This window comes from Podarcis filfolensis, assembly GCF_964270895.1.
Source record: "Podarcis filfolensis genome assembly, chromosome: 6".
NCBI classification, from domain to species: Eukaryota; Metazoa; Chordata; class Lepidosauria; order Squamata; family Lacertidae; genus Podarcis; species Podarcis filfolensis.
Window position 1 is genome coordinate 7,748,162 of NC_139609.1, and position 21,237 is coordinate 7,769,398.

The 21,237-nt window shown below is 45.5% G+C and overlaps 1 protein-coding gene across 1 annotated transcript; it reads right to left on the reverse strand.

The window, feature by feature from the left end:
- Positions 1–1,116: 1,116 nt before the first annotated feature.
- On the reverse strand, positions 1,117–19,512 carry LOC310765941 (flavin-containing monooxygenase 5-like). The gene is made up of 9 exons (XM_083621622.1): positions 19,400–19,512; positions 16,796–16,933; positions 14,491–14,679; positions 10,845–11,007; positions 8,808–8,950; positions 8,026–8,225; positions 5,411–5,766; positions 4,882–4,954; positions 1,117–3,096 (listed from the first exon to the last, which is right to left on the reverse strand). The coding sequence occupies exons 2-9, from the start codon at positions 16,925–16,927 to the stop codon at positions 2,742–2,744; spliced, it is 1,611 nt and encodes a 536-aa protein (XP_083477748.1). The 5' UTR covers positions 16,928–16,933; positions 19,400–19,512; the 3' UTR covers positions 1,117–2,741.
- Between the last annotated feature and the right edge of the window lie 1,725 nt (positions 19,513–21,237).

A 21,237-nucleotide genomic window follows, 5' to 3' on the forward strand; every position in this document is an offset into this window, starting at 1 on the left:
GGAGATTGACAAGTGTGTGCTCCCCACCCCCACCCCCCGGGTGCAAGGAAATATAGGGAGGAATTCGGCATTCAACTCTTAGAAAGGTCTGTCTGCGTAGGCCCTTCTGCTTGCCCAATGGAACAATCTCCCCTCTGCTCCCCTGCATGCTATCCTGGAATTCTCCTCACACACACACCAAGTCATTTTGGGCCACGGAGGGGGGGGGGAGAAAGTGGGGAGAGGTGGCACTGCTCTAGCAGAAGTCTTTGTGTGGGCTTCTGCTAAGCAGGACTAGCAAGCTGAATCTGGTCCCATGTAAAGGTAAAGGTAAGGCGCTCATCTCGCTTTACTGGCCGAGGGAGCCGGCGTACAGCTTCCAGGTCACAGAGCCATCATGACTAAGCCGCTTCCGGCGAACCAGAGCAGCGCACGGAAACGCCATTTACCTTCCTGCCGGAGCGGTGCCTATTTATCTACTTGCACTTTGATGTGCTTTCGCACTGCTAGGTGGGCAGGAGCAGGGACCGAGCAACGGGCGCTCACCCCATCTTAGGGATTTGAACCACCAAGCTTCTGATCAGCAAGTCCTAGGCTCTGTGGTTTAACCTACAGCACCACCCGTGTCCCCAGGTCCTGTGTACTAGTCCCTAAAACAGGGGTCAGCAAACGTTTTCAGCAGGGGGCCGGTCCACTGTCCATCAGTCCTTGTGGGGGGCCAGACTATATTTTTTGGGGGGGAAATGAAAGAATTCTAGTGCTCCACAAATAACCCAGAGATGCATTTTAAATAAAATCACACATTCCACTCATGTAAAAACACACTGATTCCTGGACTGTCCGCGGGCCGGATTTAGAAGGCAATCGGGCCTGATCCAGCCCCCGGGCCTTAGTTTGCCTAAGGTAAAAGTAAAGGGACCCCTGACCATTAGGTCCAGTCATGACCGACTCTGGGGTTGCGGCGCTCATCTTGCTTTACTGGCCGAGGGAGCCGGCGTACAGCTTTCGGGTCATGTGGCCAGCATGACTAAGCCGCTTCTGGCGAACCAGAGCAGCGCACAGAAATGGCGTTTACCTTCCCGCCAGAGTGGTACCTATCTATCTTCTTGCACTTTGACATGCTTTCGAACTGCTAGGTTGGCAGGAGCAGGGACCAAGCAACGGAAGCTCACCCCATCACGGGGATTCGAACCGCCGACCTTCCGATCAGCAAGTCCTAGGCTCTGTGGTTTAACCCACAGCACCACCCGCATCCCTTAGTTTGCCTATCCATGCCCTAAAAGGTTGCCCATCCCTGCTTGATGTCTTACCAATAATGTTTTATTTCATGCACTTCAGTAAACAGTCACCGTGATTAGCTCAGCATATTATATGTTTTATTTCTTAGAAATTCAACAAGCATCCAGTTTTGACATTTCTCCGTCTCACAGAAGCTTAAGCTGCTAGAGTTGCCCAGGGCCTTGTGGCATCTTAAAAGACGGGCAGATTTATTGTGTTATAAGCTGTTGTAGACTGACAGCTGCATGAATAAAATATTAACGTGGCTATTGCTCTGTAATTTCAAAAACTGTTTATCCTCACTTCTCAGCAGTTCAAAAGCCTGATCTGTGCAGGAAAAGATGGGGGATGTTTATAGAACTCATACAAGTCACAAGGTACCTTTTTATTATCTTCCATCGTAACAGGGTTTGCTTTCCTTAGGAACTTTTGAATGTGAGAGTCCTCAGATTAGGGTGCTGAACACATTGAGAGAGCCAGGCTGAGAGGAAAAATGGCGAAAAAATGTTATTTATTAGGACAGAGTGACTTTTGCAGCTGTTGTGAAAGTTGCAAAATAACGAAGCACGGGACAGAGTGAGGGAGAAATTTCTGGAACCACAATGGGATATCAGCTCCACCCAAGGCATGATGGATAACAGCAACAACCAGGAAAAGACAGACGTAACATTTTACAAGGACAGGAAGAAACACCATGGACAGAATAACTGTCACACACAGGAAGAACGAGGATTATAAAACTTGTAGTTTTATAAATCATTTAATGTGTCAGCACGAATAGAAGTTATTAATATTGCAGTTGTTGTATAAGGGATTATTATTATGACCGGAATGTAATTGAAATTAATAAGATTTTGGAATGTAGAAAGAAAGAAAATCATCAAACCATCAACTGTAGCATGCGGGGGTGGGGGTCACCTTATCTAAATTATATAATTTGGTATTTGAACGATTGGCATTAGTAATTGTATTATAAATGGGTATTGTTATAATGAGGCTTGGTTGGACAGTGTTCTCGAAGCTACAAACATGAGTCTGACCAAGCTGCGGGAGGCAGTGGAAGACAGGAGTGCCTGGCGTGCTCTGGTCCATGGGGTCACGAAGAGTCGGACACGACTAAACGACTAAACAAATAATGAGGCTATGATTGGACTGTAATTGAAAACTAATAAAAATTATTGTTAAAAAAAAAGAACAAAAGCAAAAAAGAAGAAGTGTGACTATTATTCTGAATATGGCTGTGAGGACAGAGTCCCCTTGGTTGTGTGAATGTTAACAAGCAGACTAGTGTAAGGGAGAATACGTGGGGGGGGGGAATTCTGGGGAATTCATTGCACGATCTGCTCGCTGCTGAACAAGCTAGAGTTAAGGTGTAACAGATTCTGCTCTCTTTAAAACCACACCTGTTCTTCCCAGCATCCTAGATGTTTGCCAGGTACAAGGTTGTGCAGGTACAAGGAAATGGGTTCCCCTCTGGCTCCAATCTACAGGTAAGCTACTAGGATGGCAAAGATGGCAAAACAGCCAAGCACTTTGATGAAGAAACAAGGCGTCGAAGGCAGACTGGTGCCCACGCAGCTCTGCAGGCCTCGGGTCTTGGTGGCCTTGACAATCCTCTCCTTCTGGGTCAGGATGGCGTTTCTGGCCCCCTCCCACTTCCCAGGCCCGGTCAGACGGAACTGCACCGGAGAGCAGGGCCCAAAGAACACCTCCCAAGCCAGCTTTGGGTCCGTCAGGATGAGACGCGGCAGGTTGGGCTTCACTCCCGACAGGGAGGCCAGTTCGTCCATGTGATCAACATACTGCACCTGCAGCATGGTGTGCTGGCTTGGCACATATCTAAGGAGAGAGGGGGGAATTGGCAGGCATTAGTTAGACCCCTGGGCTTGCCGATCAGAAGGTTGGCAGTTCGAATCCCCATGACAGGGTGAGCTCCCGTTGCTCGGTCCCTGCTCCTGCCAACCTAGCAGTTCGAAAGCATGTCCAAGTGCAAGTAGATAAATAGGTACTGCTCCAGCGGGAAGGTAAACGGCGTTTCCGTGCGCTGCTCTGGTTTGCCAGAAGCGACTTAGTCATGCTGGCCACATGACCTGGAAGCTGTATGCCGGCTCCCTCGGCCAATAAAGCGAGATGAGCACCGCAACCCCAGAGTCGGTCACGACTGGACCTAATGGTCAGGGGTCCCTTTACCCTTTACGTTTAAGGAGACCTTAAACCAGCGGTTCTCAACCTGTGGGTCCCCAGATGTTTTTGGACTACTCCCATCATCCCCGAGCTCTGGCCTTGCTAGCTAGGGGTGATGGGAGTTGTAGTTCAATAACATCTGGGGACCCACAGGTTGAGGAAGGCTGCCTTAAACCATGGGTAGGCAAACCAAGGCCCGGAGGCCAGATCCGGCCCAATCACCTTCTAAATCCAGCCCGCGGATGGTCTGGGATTCAGCATGTTTTTACATGAGTAGAATGTGTCCTTTTATTCAAAATGCATCTCTGGGTTATTTGTGGGGCATAGGAATTCGTTCATCTCCCCCCCAAAAATATAGTCCGGCCCCTGCCAAGGTCTGAGGGACAGTGGTCTGTCCCCCTGCTGAAAAAGTTTGCTGACCCCTGCCTTAAACGCAGCTCCAGCTTGGTCTCCCTACAGCCACCCCCTCTCCCCTTTGCCAAGTTTGGCGCATTTGGCTGCTTTTAATCCCAGGGAGCAAGACTCATCATTTCCAGTGGCAACACACTCACTACTTCTGCGAGAGGCTTCAGGACAGAACTGCAGGGTTCCCTTTCCTGTGGATGGGAGAGCATTGGAGACTTATCATCTCTTGTGGATATTTGCTTTGTTTACAAATATCCAGGCTGGGCAGAGGCTGCACATCTTAGCAGGCAACAAAGTTGGTACCGTATTTTTCACTCTATAAGACGCACCAGACCATAAGACGCACCTAGCTTTTGGAGGAGGAAAACAAGAAAAAAAATATTCTGAATCCCAGAAGCCAGAACAGCACGAGGGATCTCTGTGCAGTGAAAGCAGCAATCCCTCTTGCTGTTCTGGCTTCTGTGATAGCTGCGCAGCCTGCATTCGCTCCATAAGACGCACACACATTGCACCTTACTTTTTAGGAGGGAAAAAGTGAGTCTTATAGAGCAAAAAATACGGTAATTCTGCATCAGGTCACCAAAGAGCAACTGTGGACTGGAAGGATGCTTCAGCCTCAGTCAACTCACTGCTCTTTCTGCTTCCCTGACTCCTAGTTGAAAGGGGAAACTAGTCCCAAACTGTTCCTCTGCCCCACATCCTATTGCTCAAGGGTTATTAGTCTTCCCAAATTGGTGGTCAAAGGTCACACACTTGCCACCCTATTCAAACACTGGGGGAATCCTGCAGGGGGAAAGCTTGTACACTGGCACAAATATTGCTTTTCTGCCACATTTTATCAATGGGCATGTACCAGCAATGTAGAGGTGAAAAACGACATGAACTAATGGGAAGCTCTGGCAAACTACACATTTGAAGAACACTCTACAAAGCTAGAAATGAGACGCAAGCTTCCGAGACCATGAAATTTAAGATGCTGAAGTCCTGAGAGAAATTAGCATCCCTCACTGTAAGTATAGAAAGACGGCAACCTACCGTTTCTCATTATACTTGACCTTCTCGGTAATGTCAGCCATCATTTCATCCTCTGAAGGCAACTTGAGCAAGCCTGAAAAATAACACACACATAGGTAATAATAATAATATTAATAATATATTTATTTATTTATTTATTTATTTACTTATACCCCGCCCATCTGGCTGGGTACCAGTTAAGCATTTCAAATAAAGGATTGGCTGCCCAATTGTTTCGCAGCTCTCTTTCTCCTGACCAAGAATGCAAAAAGCTGCTCATTTCTTCCTGTCCTCTCGGGTAAAACTCTGGTTCAAGCCCTGGTCTCCTTGCCTACTGCAACCTCTCTCATAACTCAGTCCTCTCCCAGACACAGCTATACAAGCGCATGGTTCGATTAGAAGCCACCTTTTCACACCCATGAGATTCCACCCATAACTCTTTGTCGTCCCAGTGTTGATCAGGGAGTTTATTATACGGAACAGAGCCCAAGCTGGAGACCTTAGCAGAGCAGTAGCTTGGGAATCCCCAGTGTATTCCTCTCTTCCTTACCCTTGAAGATTCTCGTGGCCCAGCGAGCTTGGAGTTCAGCTATTGGCATAATGGCTCCCAAAGGTTGGAGGAGGCCAATGATTGCCAGTGTGGGCTTTTCCAGCTGTGGTGGGAAGACAAACTTATATAGCGGGATCCAATTGTCCCTTGTCTTGATGACTCCCTCCTCAACGAAGGCAAATGAGTAGTTGTATCCTGTGGCAAAGATCACCACGTCAATGTCTTCCCCTCTGCTGCCATCTTCAAATATCACTCCTCTCTCAGTGAACTCCTTCACGTTTGGCTTCATGAGCACCCTGCCAGAAATTATGGCGTTCGGAAGGTCGTCAGCTGCAATGGGATACCTACTGAGGAACCTATGGAGCAAAGAAGGAAGGAAAGAGACCTTGAAGTGCTGCAACCTCTGGGTGGGTTGTTCTGTGCTTGCAGAAGTTTATTAAGATTTATTCCTTGGTTGTTTGCCACCTTCCAGTTTGCATGGCTCTTTACGGAGCAAAAGGGGAGAAGCCTTTGCTTCTCTGTGTGTATGTGTCAGGGACTGGACTGAGGAGGAATGGTGGGGACCCCCCACCCCCTCCTGAATCTTCCCAAGAAGAGGAGGACAGTATAGATTTAGAACAGTGGTTTACAGAAGGTCATAGTTCAGAGGCTGCAGAGAGGAGAAGCTGGGAAATATTGGGAGAGGAGCAGCAGGAAGAAGAAGCACTAGGGGAGATACAGCTAACAGACTCAGTGTCTTTAGAAAGCATTCCTGACCCCCCTCTCCCAGGACCCGGCGTGAATTGAGAGTAGTAGAACAGAAAGCTCAGAGGCAGAAAGCACAGGTCAGCCGACACAGGGATGATGTATAATAGGAGAGATGGAGGGGGTGGGACTTTACTTGGAGCAACACCATTATCTAAGAGAGATGGCATTTCTGCATTCTCTATCTGTGAATATTGAATAAAGACTTGGTAAGAACTCTTCTTTTTATCTGCTTCTTGGCTGCCACCGTGGGAGGGATCGAATTCCCTGAAGCCTGACAGTATGGATACATATATATTTTCACGCACGTGGACAGAAAGAAAAATGGAGAGGAGATTATTACAAGTGAGGCCAGAGAGACTAGCTGCATGTTCCCTGTGGTGCCGGCCAGGATGGGGTGGGAACGGCAGGATGTGTCAAAGGATGAGGGGACTCTGAGAATGGAGGTGGAGAGAGGTCAGGCAGTGATGTGGGAGAAGAGGAATAAGAGAGGGGAGCTGGTTGATTCAGCCCCATCCATTTGGCTCTCACCTTTGGAAGCTATAAAGGTAAAGGGACCCCTGACCATTAGGTCCAGTCGTGACCGACTCTGGGGTTGCTGCGCTCATCTCGCTCTATAGGCCGAGGGAGCCGGCGTTTGTCCGCAGACAGCTTCTGGGTCATGTGGTCAGCATTACTAAGCTGCTTCTGACGAACCAGAGCAGCGCACAGAAACGCCGTTTACCTTCCCGCCAGAGAGGTACCTATTTATCTACTTGCACTTTGACGTGCTTTCGAACTGCTAGGTTGGCAGGAGCAGGGACCAAGCAACGGGAGCTCACTCCGTCGTCGTGGGGATTCGAACCACCGACCTTCCGATCGGCAAATCCTAGGCTCTGTGGTTTAACCCACAACGCCACCCGCGTCCATTGGAAACTATAGCGGTAAAGAAAAAGAATCTGATAGAAGGGTGGACAGCTTAAAGAAATTTATTAAACCAAGAGGGAGGAGAGTATCCATTAAAATAATTTAAGGAATTATCAGGAAGATTAACAACATGAATACAATATCATCATTTGAACGAAGTATTTAAGAAAGATAGGATACAAGGGTTTGGGAAACAAATATCACAACTGAAGAGAGATCTGTTGGAATGTAATGTAAAAGTCCTGTCTAAAATGTATAAAATATTATTGGAATGGGAGATAAAGGATGAGCAAGTAAAATCCTCAATGATACATTGGACAATAGTTATTGGTTATAATCTAGATATGGAAGCATGGGAACGATCGTGGAATATGGATATAAAATTTACAGCATGTTATGGTCTAAGAGAAAATTATATGAAAATGTTATATCGGTGGTACCTAACACCGAATAAATGGCAAAAGTGTATAAATCAATATCAAATAAGTGTTGGAAGTGTAAAGAGAAAGAAGGTTCTTTTTGACCATATGTGGTGGTCTTGTAGTAAGGTTAAAGCTTAACTGGGAAATGATATGTAATGAATTGAAAAAGATGTTTAAAATAATGTTTGTTAAAAAACAACAACAGAAGCTTTCCTTTTGGGAATTATAGGCATAGAACTACCCAAGCTGTGTCGAAATTTATTCATGTATGCAACTACAGTGGCAAGAATATTACTTGCCCAAAAATGGAAAAAAAGAAGATGTCCCAGTGAAAGAAGAATGGATATAAAAACTTATGGAATATGCAGAAATGGTGAAACTTACTGGAAAAATAAGAAATCAAGGTAACCAACTTTTAATAAAAGAATGCAAATGGTTCCTTGAATATTTACAAGAAAAAGAAGAAATGCTAAAAACAGCAAAGAAAGGCAGAATTCCCCACCCTTCCCGATTCTCCGAGATTAAAAAAGTCTCCTGCCTTACCTGTGCTGGGGTTTTATACCATAGTTCTCATGATTAAACCTCGCATTCAGCTTCTTCTCTCCCCACAGGTTCACCAGAGTGCAAGGAAGCATACTGCGAAGGAGGTTTCTGAAGCGTGTAAAATGAACCACATCTAAGGGGTACCCATCATCGGAGACACGATTCGCCACCCAGGTGCCAGTTCTGGTGCTCAGAAAGATCTATCCAGAGGAGACAGGGGCAGGTTAAGGAAGAAAAACCCACCACAGATGCCTGCTGAGAGCCAAGTGTAATGGGATCACATGTTCACGTGTTCAGGCATAACCGACACATATATTAGAATGTGCTGGCAGTGTCCTTGTAGGGGTTTTGATAAACTATCCTTTGATACACGGCAGGTGGAGGAAACCATTTTGGAATATTATCCTACAGGGGGAACTCCAGTATATTTTCCCCTGTGGGTGAAAAATTGGTAGGATTTGTAGGGGCTCCAAGAGCTAAGCAATCCCACCCTCTGTGGGGCCACTGCTCAACCTTCACCCATGAATTGCTTTGTGTTTTGTTTTTAAATTGCATATTTAGGAAAAACAGTCTGAGGCATCAGGTCCCATTGAGTTAAGTGAGACTTCCTTACAAGTAAACACTTGCAGAATTAAGCAGTGAAGTGTCACTAGCAGAGCCCACCTCATCTGCTAGTTTCAGTGGCACTACAGGGCCCAAAGCTTGAGAAAGGTGCCCCAGGAAGTTGCTTAGGAGAATAAAAGGCAAATGATTTATTTCTTTTTTTCTTAAGTGAGCAGAACCTGCTTAGTGACATGGCTGAGGTCCACAGAGATGTCTGCTCCAGAATTTCCCAATCCTATCACGAGGATTCGCTGGTCCCGGAATTTTTCAGGATGCTTATATTCTCGGCTGTGCATAATTTTCCCCTTAAACTTCTCAACACCTGTGAAAAGGAGGAATAAGCCATTTTGCATGATACTGGGGAAGGTATATCCTTGTTGCTTTGACTGTCAGGAGGAAGCCTCAAATTTAAACATCCGCACAGGTTTCACAGAGTTATCTGTGCCCCTAGCAGGGATTGTCTGTTGTCTTTGTCCATGGAGTTTTCTTGGAAGAGATACTGGAGTGGCTTGCCGGTTCCTGCTCCAGGTGGATCATGTTTGGTCAAAACTCTCCACTAAGACCTGTCCATCTTGGGTGCCCTGCTTGGAATAGTTCATAGCTTCTCTGAGTTATTCAAGCCCCTTCGCCACGGCAAGGCAGTGATCCATGAAGGGAAATCAGCCCTGAGTGCTCACTGGAAGGACAGAGCCTGAAGCTGAGACTCCAGTACTTTGGCCACCTCATGAGAAGAGAAGACTCCCTGGAAAAGACCCTGATGTTGGGAAAGATGGAAGGCACAAGGAGAAGGGGACGACAGAGGACGAGATGGTGGGACAGTGTTCTCGAAGCTACGGACATGAGTTTGACCACGCAGTGGGAGGCAGTGGAAGACAGGAATGCCTGGCGTCCAACCACCTCGTCCTCTGTTGTCCCCTTCTCCTTGTGCCCTCCATCTTTCCCTGACCTGTAGGCAGGTCACTGACTCTCAGCCTAACCAACTGAACAGGGTCCTTGTGAGATTTTAACACTTTTGTGTCCTAAATGAAACAAAACAATTACAGCTTCTTGGGCAGCACCGTGTGCTTCCGAAGTGCCAAATTTATTTTCACAGGTCTCCTCTTTTTGCCTAGCAAACTTGTTCGCATCTCGATATCTAGCTTGGGTCCCAAATTAGGACAAAAAGTAAACTAACACTCATTGGGCTAGTGTCATTCATTCAAAACCTAGAATCAGATCTCCTCCCAACAGACACGATGCCTGGGAGAATTCCTGGTGCTACCATTATGCAGCTGAGGCAGCTTAACCCAAGGCGAAGCTTCTCTGTTGGAATTTGAACTCAGGTCTTTTACACCCATGTCACATAGAAAAACTTCCCCTGGGATCATGCAGAGCTTTTGTCATTTTAGGCCAGGCATGTCCAAAATATTATTATTATTATTATTATTATTATTATTATTAATAATAATTATTTGTACCCCATTTCCCCAGCCACTCTGGGCAGCTCCCAATCGAGTTTCAGGGGCCTAATCTGGCCCACCAGTCGATTTAATCCAGCCCCCGTGGCAGTATATGTCCTGGGGTAAAATCTTTAAAAAAACTCAGCAACTTTGGTTGGCCCTCACGCATGTTCACTTCATCAAATCTGGCCCTCTTTGGAAAAAATTTGGGCACCCCTGCCAGTTTAGGCTAAGCATTGCATATGTCCCTTGCACGGGCAAAAACAAAGTTGCCTAGAAATTTGTTGTTAAATGTTGGTGTCCTAATAATCTTAGCTGCATTGTAAACTGTTTCCACACACAGTGCCTTAAATATTTGAGGCTGTTGATGTTACTATATTATAAATATTCTATGTTAAGTTGTGGGTGAACATATCAGACAACACAGCGATTCTTCAAACAGCTCTTGTTTATTTACAGGCCAGAACAGAACTGAACTGAAGGGTTCAGCCAGCCTGCTTATATAGGGCTCCACTAGAACGCAACAGTAACCATTTTCTGTAACTATCCAATCACTGAACGTCACTTTCGATCCCTTATTTGCATATGTGGACCTGAACTATCTGCCGTATCCCCCTGCTGGCCCAGGGTGAGAACTTCAGTACATAACATTCGAAGACATCGAAATACACTAAAAAAAATAGCGGGGTGAACCATACTCCTGCCACGGGGATTCTGCTTTCGTACGGGTTCCCCAGAATTCTCAAGCAGTTGACCACATCAGAAAATCCCACCTACCAGGAAACAAATCCAGTGGAAAATAAGGATCTATGTGGTGTCCAGTGCAGACCAGGACAGCATCAAAGATGGCAGATTCTTGCTTCCCATATATTTCACTTACAACCTCCCATTGGCCAGTAATGGGGAAATCTGGACGTTTCTTTATGCTGCAGACACAGGCCTTGAAAGACAAGGGAAATAAAGCACATGAATTAAAATATGCTCACAAAGGCCAGTGAGTGGGGTTGCAAAGTGGAACATTTATATTGCACCCTCAGATTGGGGGGTCACGGGGATGACGTTCCTTTGAATCATTTTGGGAACTGCTCATACAATGAATATCTAGACGCAGGGCCGGATTTAGGTTTGATGAGGCCCTAAGCTACTGAAGGTAATGGGGCCCTTTATATGTCCAGCTGTCCTTTGTCAACAACAAATTGTCACTGTTTTTTTGTGTTGAATATATGCTATATGGTAATTTATAGACCTAATGGGTATCTAAAGCCATTTGCACATGCAGAATGTAGGCACCCTATATATAGAAATGAGCAAACCAGTGATATTTTAGGGAGCAGGCTAGCAGGCGGGGCCCATTACTTACATCATAGGAGCCTACACAACACAAAACACTGTTGCTGTATGTTGGTTTTACTTTATTTGTTTTTTATCTAATATTTTGGAAATGTACATCCGGGTTGTTTTTTTTCCTTTAAATTTTTTGGGGGCCCCAAGAGAGTGGGGTCATATGCTATAGCTTGTTTAGCTTATACATATATCTGTCACTGTCACTGAGCCCGGCCTTGGCTGGGGAGGGCGGGGTATAAATAAATTATTATTATTATTATTATTATTATTATTATTATTATTATTATTATTATTAGACATAAAGGCCACCCCCCGCCACTGCCACCCCTCAATGAGGTGTTATAAACCTGTTCTTGGATAAGACCAGATCAGGTTCTAGGTGGGAGCTTACATGGCTAAATCGTGCTCCTCCGCACAGAAAACAAGAACAGCCATTGTGCAAGTTTCCAAGGTGCGGGAGCCTTATAAAAACTGTATCACTTGAGACAAGATCGAACGTCCACATAAAATCATGTGAGGCCTCATCCACAATCTCAAGTGGTATGACCCGTACTAGAGGGAGCTTACAAAGCACAACTGTAGTTGCTGCACACATTCAAAAGGCCGCGGTGCAATACTTGGCACTCCCAGGCCAGGAAGGGCGGGAAAATGCTCCCGCCTAAAGTGAGGGAGCGCTGCCTAGCAGTCAGAGCTGACAGAGAAGGCTGAACTGGATGGGCCAATAATATATCATACATAAATGTAAAGGTAAAGGGACCCCTGACCGTTAGGTCCAGTCACGGATGACTCTGGGGTTGCGGCGCTCATCTCACTTTATTGGCCGAGGAAGCTGGTATACAGCATACAGGTCATGTGGCCAGCATGACTAAGCTGCTTCTGGCGAACCAGAGCAGTGCACGGAAACGCCGTTTACCTTCCCGCTGGAGCGGTACCTATTTATCTACTTGCACTGTGTGCTTTTGAACTGCTAGGTTGGCAGGAACTGGGACTGAGCAACGGGAGCTCACCCCGTCACGGGGATTCGAACCGCCGACCTTCTGATCAGCAAGCCCTAGGCTCTGTGGTTTAACCCACAGCACCACCCGTGTCCCATATTATACATAATGAAATCATAAAACATATATAATAAACCATCATGGCATGAAATATCAAGTTCATACCTCAAACAAATCTGGGAGATTGTGGTGGGGTGTCAAAATGTCCCCCAACCCAACCACTCCAAATGTGCTTTTAGTTTATTATATCAGAGGCTGTCTTTTTAGAGCCTGTAACTTTGTGCCTCTTTAGAGTATAAAATTTGTGGGGGTTTTTTTTTTTTTACAAATTTCCCTTGAAACATGTTGAAAGTTGCCTTTGTGGCTTTTTATTTGTGTGCTTGTTTATATCTTGCCTTTACCCCAAGGCAACTCGTAACATGAAAACAGTTTAAAAACACACAAAGGATACGCACTCACCCACAATTAAATAAAAGACCTTATTAAAAGCATCATTTGAGTTTAAAACCATTTAAAGGAAAGGAAGTGGGAGGCACGGCAGGAGAATCTACTTCTGTTTTCCATTCCCAGCTGTTTTCCACCATCCCTACTGTGATCATGCTTGGTGCTGCCTTGGTAGCCAGAGAATGGGTAGGCAAAGATCACGAGGCTCCAAAAATAACAGATTGGCAATGACCGCTCCCCGCTTAAAACGGGGGGCGACCTTTGCGTGGACGCGTGCAGCCCCTAGATCTGGAGCGGCTCCATCAGCATAGGCTTGGCTTTGCCTTCCCTCAGGTGGGATACCTGGAGGTCTCCACCTACCTCAGTCAGTTGTCCAATCCCACCTGGGGGAAGCGTTGGCAAGGAGACCAGGCCAGGTAGGGGAGGGATTACCTGCCCACACAATAGAGGGAGGATCTTACCTGGGAATTCTCACTTGGCTCCAGAGCTTCTCCCACCCTCAGTTAATGTCTTATTTTGCAGGTTAACTTTTCTTCACAGGTTTTGCAGGTTAACTTTTCTTCACAGGTATGCGGGCGCTGCTACGTTAAGGTCGCTGTTAAAGGGCCGGAAAGGAATTTCTCTGCATTGGCAGGTTTCGCCTTTCCCGTAGCAAAACGTCACAACTTTGGCGGTATCAGGCCTTGGGCGGAATCCTTTTGTCCATCTTCCTCTTTGCGGCGGCGATACCAGGGTTCCCCGTTAAAGGGGTTTTCTGAAGGGAGGCTTTGACCATATGCTGAAAGGTCGTCATTGCTCTCCCCTGCGGCAGCGGTGTAACGGGGGCAGCTATCTCTGCTTGAACATATGTTCTCCAGAGCCGGCCCATCCCCCCCCCACACACTGGATAACCCTGATGCTCCCTAGGTCCCCGGCTGGGGACTGGGGAGGGAGAACGCCCAATGCCTGAGCCAAGGTCTACCCACATTTGAAATTTAATAAAGTTGTGGCCAATTTAATCTCATAGCACATTGTCTTGAGTCGTTATTCCACATGACGGGGGGACCGCGCGGGATCTGGGGACTCCGCCTGTCCACGCAAATCAAATTACAGGAATTGGTGAAGATGGCTCAGATGACTAGCAAACTCACAGGAAACTCAAAGCAAAAATACAATAATAGTTTTGACTCCGTGCTAGCATTCGAGTGATAAAGGAACTAAAAAGAGGTGGACAACAATTAGGGATTTATTATGTTTTCAGAATGTATTGGAAAATTTATATAGAAAGGTTTATTGTTTTGTGTACATTTGATTGTAAGATAAAATATATGCAAAGGGACTTGACAGGAAGTCAAAGGTGAAGAAAAGATTTTATAAGATAAAAGGGGGAAAATATTTACTTTCATTATTATCGTGTGTGTGTGTGTGTGTGTGTGTGTGTGTGTGTATACATATGTGTGTTTTTGTATGGAATGTTTGGGAGGAAATAAGACGGTAAATAACAAATATCAAACTAAATATTGATGTATGTAATTTTATTTCTTAATTATATTTAGTGGTAGTATGGTTGTAATGTTTTTTGTAACATAAAATCATTCAGTAAAAGTTATTTTAAAAGAGAAAGAGAGAGAGAGAGAGAGAGAACAGGCCAGGCTTCTTACCTTGAACCGTATGTGTCTGAGCAAGTCAAAGTGTTCTGCATACATCCTGAAGTACTCCATCACTTTGCTGTGGTGCATGTAGTTTGGGTACTCAGCAGGGATGGGGAAGTCACTGTAGCTCATCATCTCCTTGGAAGTATTGATGGTTAGAGATTTATAAATGCTGGCCTGGCCCCCAATATCATGCTCCTGAAGGAAATTGCAGAATTAAGAACAGGACTTCTAAAGCTGAGCATAGATCATGGTTTTTTTCAGGTACTTAGTACCTGAAGGCACAGTCTGACCCCCTCCTTCTGTAATCCGCATAGAACTCTAGCCCGATGGTTGCCATTAATTTGACTCTGAATTGATTTTTAAATGAACTGATTTTAGAATGTATTTCAATTAATTGATTGTGATTTTATGTAAACTGTGTTATTTTTACTGTTGTTAGCCGCTCTGAGCCCGGCTTTGGCTGGGGAGGGAGGGAGATAAATAAAATAATAATAATAATAATAATAATAATAATAATAATAATAATAATAATAATAATAATAATAATAATTTATTATTATTATTATTATTATCATCATCATCATCATCATCATCATGGCTCCAGGCTATTGTTTCTGATCTAGCACATTTTGCCAGGTTTCCATAGTGCTTCAAAAACCATTTTTGACCAGAGACCCATAGTGAAACTTAAAGAAAGAAAGTAGCTCATTTTCAAGGCCCTGGGAAAACGTGCAGCTTTTCTTAAACTAGGAGCTTAGCAATGTGTATATCATTGTTCTATACCTTACTGGCTTCATCAAAACAAATATTCAGAATCTGCAAACTATTATCCTGTGATTCACACTTTGAGAAACTTCTGTTTCAAAATGCAAAGTATTTTTAGCGTCAACTGTTTGAATCTTTCAGCCATTTTGATTTTGGCCTGCTCTAAATCTGAAATATCATTTGCAATCACAACCTCTTCCCAAGAATAGCCAGTCAGATATCTCACCTGTGATTTGTCCCCGGCTAAATGAAAATTCCTTTCAACCACCCATGGCTTACTGCTGCTACTGACGGAGGATGTGGTGCTCGGGAATGCGAAGGTTTTTATAGGAGCTTCCAATGATTAGCAATCCCTCCCCCATCCAAATATAACTTTGAACTCCCAGCCTCTTTTTCTTCCCCCACATATAGTGGTACCTCGGGTTCCAGATGTTTCAGGTTACAGACGCTTCAGGTTACAGACTCCGCTAACCCAGAAATAGTACCTCGGGTTAAGAACTTTGCTTCAGGATGAGAACAGAAATCGTGCTCCGGCGGCGTGGCGGCAGCAGGAGGCCCCATTAGCTAAAGTGGTACCTCAGGTTAAGAACAGTTTCAGGTTAAGAATGGACCTCCAGAATGAATTAAGTTCTTAACCCGAGGTACCACTGTATTCTTTAAGCAGATACAAGTGGACAAAGCAGAAACAAAACACCATTCTCTTTGCTGTTTGCTGATCCTGACGCAAGGGGCAATATTGCTGTTTGCACATGGACATTTTGCTATTCCCTTGTAAACAGAGCCGTCTTTCCCATAGGGCTTAGGGGTTCGTTGCGCCAGGGCGCCGGCCTCTCAGGGGCGCCCCAGCGAGTGGGGGAGTTGTGTGGCTTTGCCAGCAGCCTCCCCTTTCCCTGCATGCCCGCCAGCTGCACCTCGCCAACCATATGGCTGGCGAACGTGCAGCTTCCTTCCCAAGCCTCCCTCCCTCCCTCACCCCACACCCCCAGTCTTCCCTCCATGAGACAGCATCTCCCTCCCTCACCCCACACCCCCAGTCTTCTCTCCATGAAGGCAGCATCTCCCTCCCTCAAGAGCCAGTGTGGTGTAGTGGTTAAGAACGGTGGACTCGTAATCTGGGGAACTGGGTTCGCTTCCCCGCTCCTCCACATGCAGCTGCTGGGTGACCTTAGGCTAGTCGCACTTCTTTGTGAGGTGAGTGGGGCTGAGAGACTTCAGAGAAGTGTGACTAGCCTAAGGTCACCCAGCAAACACCCAGTGTTTGTTGTGGGGAAGGAAGGGGAAGGAGAATGTTAGCCGCTTTGAGACTCCTTCGGGTAGTGATAAAGCGGGATATCAAATCCAAACTCTTCTTCTCTTCTTCTTCTTCCTTGACCCACACCCCCAGTCTTCCCTCCGCGAAAGTAGCATTTATTAGTATCCGGGAGGAGGCAGCGGCAGCAGCTAAAATGAACATTTGGGGGCGCTGGGCAGATTTTGCACCCCGGCGCCGCCTATGCTAAAGACAGCCCTGCTTGTAAATAAACAACAAAGCCAGACTTTGACATACCTGGAATCTCCACAGCCCACCAATGTCGTCACCTCTTTCAAAACATGTTGGCTGGAGACCTTCATCCAAGCAGCATTTAATAGCAGTCAGGCCACTGGCCCCAGCTCCGATGACAGCAACCCTTTTCGCCATGCCAGCCTGCCACAACGACAGCAATAATACTAATAATCATTTTATTATTTGTACCCTGCCTGGGTGGCTTCCAGCAAATATAAAAACATAATGAAACATCACACAGTAAACAGCTTTCCTATACAGGGCTTGATACAAGGAGGCAGCAAGCCGTTGGTTTTCTCCAGTTAATTGTACAAATGATTGACCCCCGAAAGGGTCTCCAGCACCGCCTCCCCTGTTAAAGCCAATTGAGGAGACGATGGGCGGAAAGGATATTCAGTTCACTGAGAGGTGCTTCAGTCAAGACACGGGGTGAATAAGATCACAAAGCCTGCGTGCCAAACATCGGGGGAAGTAGATACTAATACATATTGTGAAAATACAGTGGTACGTCAGGTTAAGAACGGTTTCAGGTTAAGAACGGACCTCTGGAGCGAATTAAGTTCTTAACCCGAGGTACCACTGTACCTGAGCTCATGGCTGATCTCTATATGGCAACCTATGTCGGCGAAAAAAGCTGAACAACTCTGGGCAAAGCATTTTTTGGCCAAAAAAACCCCAATGTTCACTTTCTGAAATATGGCAACCCGAAGTTTCAGTACGTATGTACTTTCCAGACCCTAAAGATCACATTTACTGTATTTTGCTAAGCTGGTAGAGTCTTATCTCTATTACTGGAGCAGTCTGCAAATTCATGCAAGCATAAAAAGGCTTCTGCTAGACCATAAAAGGGGGGGGGGAGTTACAGAAAAGAAAAGAAAACTTCATGTTAGAAATGTCCTAGTGATAATGATTGTCCATGATTGTCCACCTAGGCCTGGATCCCTGGTGGGCTGGCTATCAGACACATTTATTGTCATTGCAAGACATTCAACTGCTGCAAAAATAGGCAGGATCATCTGTTTCTTCCACAAATTTTACATGGGAGCAAGTTTCATGCAAGCCAAAATCCTTTTGTTAGACACAAATGATAACAGGTCAAATCTGTCTCCTGCCTGAGGAATGTCCCCCATACAAAATATTCTGGTACTGTTCTAGGAAACAGTTCTAGATGAGGCCCCCTGCCTCATCTGATTCATCAAAAAGCATAAGTCCACATTTTATATAATCTATCTCTTCCATTAAAGATACTGAGGGAGGTTCTGAAGTGTGCATGTACAATTATCCTTAAATGGTATCGTAGGTTTTTAAACTGTATTACAGAAAGTGGCAGCCTATTGCAAATTGTGTAATACATTCTCTGGGAGATGGTCCAGTGGTATGGTGTTTGTGGTTTTTGTTTTATTAAGCCTGTAGAAATCAACTGCCTGAAATATTCTAATGCTTGAGTCTATATAGCTACCACGTTTCCAATAAGCTTGGTGGTGCAAGAGCACAGTAATTTATGTTATATATTGACAAATCAGGTCCTCCCTTAAAGAGGGCACGTATTGCGGTGAGACCTGGAAAACCAACACCCTGTGTTGTGGATGGGTACGATTGGTCAGCCACAACACCCGATTGATAGGTCCCTCATAGCTGGGTGCAATCTGGCCAATGGGACGCAGCCAAAATGGTTCGAGGGACCTATTTATACCCATGTACATGACCCAGAGCTTCCTCTTTTGGCACGTGCATTCGTAACACCCGCCCACCTCTCCCTACTTTTAGGGCTTTGTGCTTGACCTTGCTATGTTGTCGTGTGTCGTCTGTCCTTGGGACAGGGGCACGGCAGGAATTTTCCCCACTTGGCTGATTGGCTGTTGCCATTTGGGTTTCACCTGCCACGTAGCAAATCGTCACAACTTGTAAGGTTGCGAATAGGCTCTGGTTCAGGTGATAGGGATGGGAGAACACTCTCGCCATCCCTATGTGAAGGGTATTCCATTAAAGGAATCCAGGGACTCAATGGTTTGGTCAACCCCTGAGATGGGGCTGTGCCTGTGCCTGAGTCCAGGGGGACATTTGGGTGGCAGAGATAGCCTGTTCCCAGCTTTCCGCTTATCCAGGTGTTCACCCTTGGCTGACCTATGCTGGTGTCCTGGGTCAGCGCTACCTGCATGGCAGGGAACTAGTCGAACCAGAGCCTATGCAACCAGTCACTTTCTGTAATCAATAAAGTTGTGGCCTAATTTCTGCCAAAAACCAAAACCAAAATTTGAGTCAAGTGTGAATTTATTTAGGGGGGAAGTTTCTGGGTCTGAACACGCAAAAAAGCTGTGCCAGAGGCACTCAATAGAGCTTTGCCCACCCTGACTTTCTCCATATCTCATAATGTAACCAAGGGAAAATATACTGAACTGCTGCTTAGCCTCTTTATTTTAAACCATCACCTGATGAACAGGTAGGGGGGGACCTTGTAGAGTCTGATCCTACGAGGGATTCTTTCTGATGCAGACAATACAGCAATCCTTACACATGATGACTGAGATAGTCTTGGTATAGGGGGGCAGCTGTGTGAATCTACTGTGTGGGCATTAATAAACAGAGATGCCATCTATCTCTACTTACGTGTCTGCTTTTGAGAACCTCTTTTTTCTCTCTTCAACAGCTCTTCACAGAAGTTTCTCTTAGAAGCTGTATGCGAAGAAGGAACCCCTCGGAGGACTTCTCTGTTCCTGACTGTTCCTGACTTCCACCAATTGTAGGAGGCAGTGTTCTAGATGGGTTACAGTGGGGCTGTACTGATGTCTTATAAAACCACCTGGCAATCAGGCCAGCCTACTATATCAGGATTAATGACCCCTCCGCCGCCACCTCCCGCTCCTCAATTTAGTCCAGGACATTTTTATGATGGGCTCTTTATTATCCCAATGGCAAACCACTAAATCACCCAAAGGTTAAATAATCAGAGCACATTGCTTAACAAGGTTAGATAATATCTGCTTGTATATGCTCCAGCAATTTCTAGTCATCAGTTACATCAGATAAGAGGCAGAGAATTTCTTCATTTCATAACAATTTGTGGCTCTTCTGAAGATGGACTGTTTACATCTCCAAAAGCTTAGATTAACCCTTAAAGTCAGATATCTGCTTGTATACTTTCCATTAACCTGCAGTGATCAATTATGTCAAGCACTCCTACCATTAGCCAAATGAGGCAACAGATTTTGTATATCCTTAAGCACAGCTGAACAGGAAGCAGATCTGACCTATGGGGCGCAACCCACCATAAAGTTCTTCTATGTAAGCCCCACTGAAAAGAACGGAAACTCTGCCCATGGAGTTCCTATGGAGTTCCAGAGTGAGCTAAGATAGGGTCACTTTTTTGATATGTCACTGCCCAGATTAAAACTCCATCTTGCCAGAGGGTGGTGATGTCACCCAGGTAAGATGGCGTCTTAGCTTGCTGCTCCAATTGCTCTGAAGGCATTTCAACACCCTGACTGCAAAAGAGATGCACCTCATTCGCCCTTTGGATTGCCCCAAATGAGCTATGATTAGCAGAACCGGTGGAGCACAAAACAACACACTAGATGGTTAGCTTCCTCAGAGCACTTGTGAAAAAGAAAGTTTTCTTCAGGAATTCTCAGAATTGTGTGCCAAACTGTGCACACTAGGCTCCTCAGAGTGGCTGGGGGAATCCAGCCAGATGGGTGGGGTATAAATAAATTATCATTATTTATCATTATTATAGGTGCTATGGAAGTACAGCACTATTTAAATAATCTCACTCTTCCAAAATTAACACCAGACCACCAAAAATATATGGATAGACCCTTTTCATCAGAAGACATCCAAGCTGGAATAAACAGAATGAAACTTCATAAACAGCCTGGTATTCTTTATAAGACCTTTTCTGAACAACTGGCTCCTTTTCTTTGAAAGCTTTTTTAAGACGTACAAAACAAGGGGCAAACCCCAGAAACATTAAAAACCTGCACTGTAAGAGTGTTGCCTAAACCATATCAAGACTGTGAACAAGGAGGTTCCTTCTCTGTTGTCCTGGACTCCCTCCGAAGCGAAGGGTTATGTGAGGATGTATGTGCATGGGTAGAAAGATAAGAAGTCTGCCACTCTATTGGGGAAACATGTGTAATGTCTGCTCCCTGAAGGCCTTAGAACACAAACTGGGCAAACAGGAAGGGCGTGGAATCGTGAGAAGTAAGAGCAAAATCCACAAACTATTGACACGTGCTTTGGATAAGACCTGGAAGTGTGGGTAAAGAAAGTCCAAGCCATTTATTCTTACATCTATAGACAGTTTAAACCATGGGTAGGCAAACTAAGGCCGGGGGGCCGGATCCAGCCCAATCGCCTTCTAAATCTGGCCCGCAGACTGTCGGGGAATCAGCGTGTTTTACATGAGTAGAATATGTTATGTACTGAAGTTCTCACCCTGGGTCAGC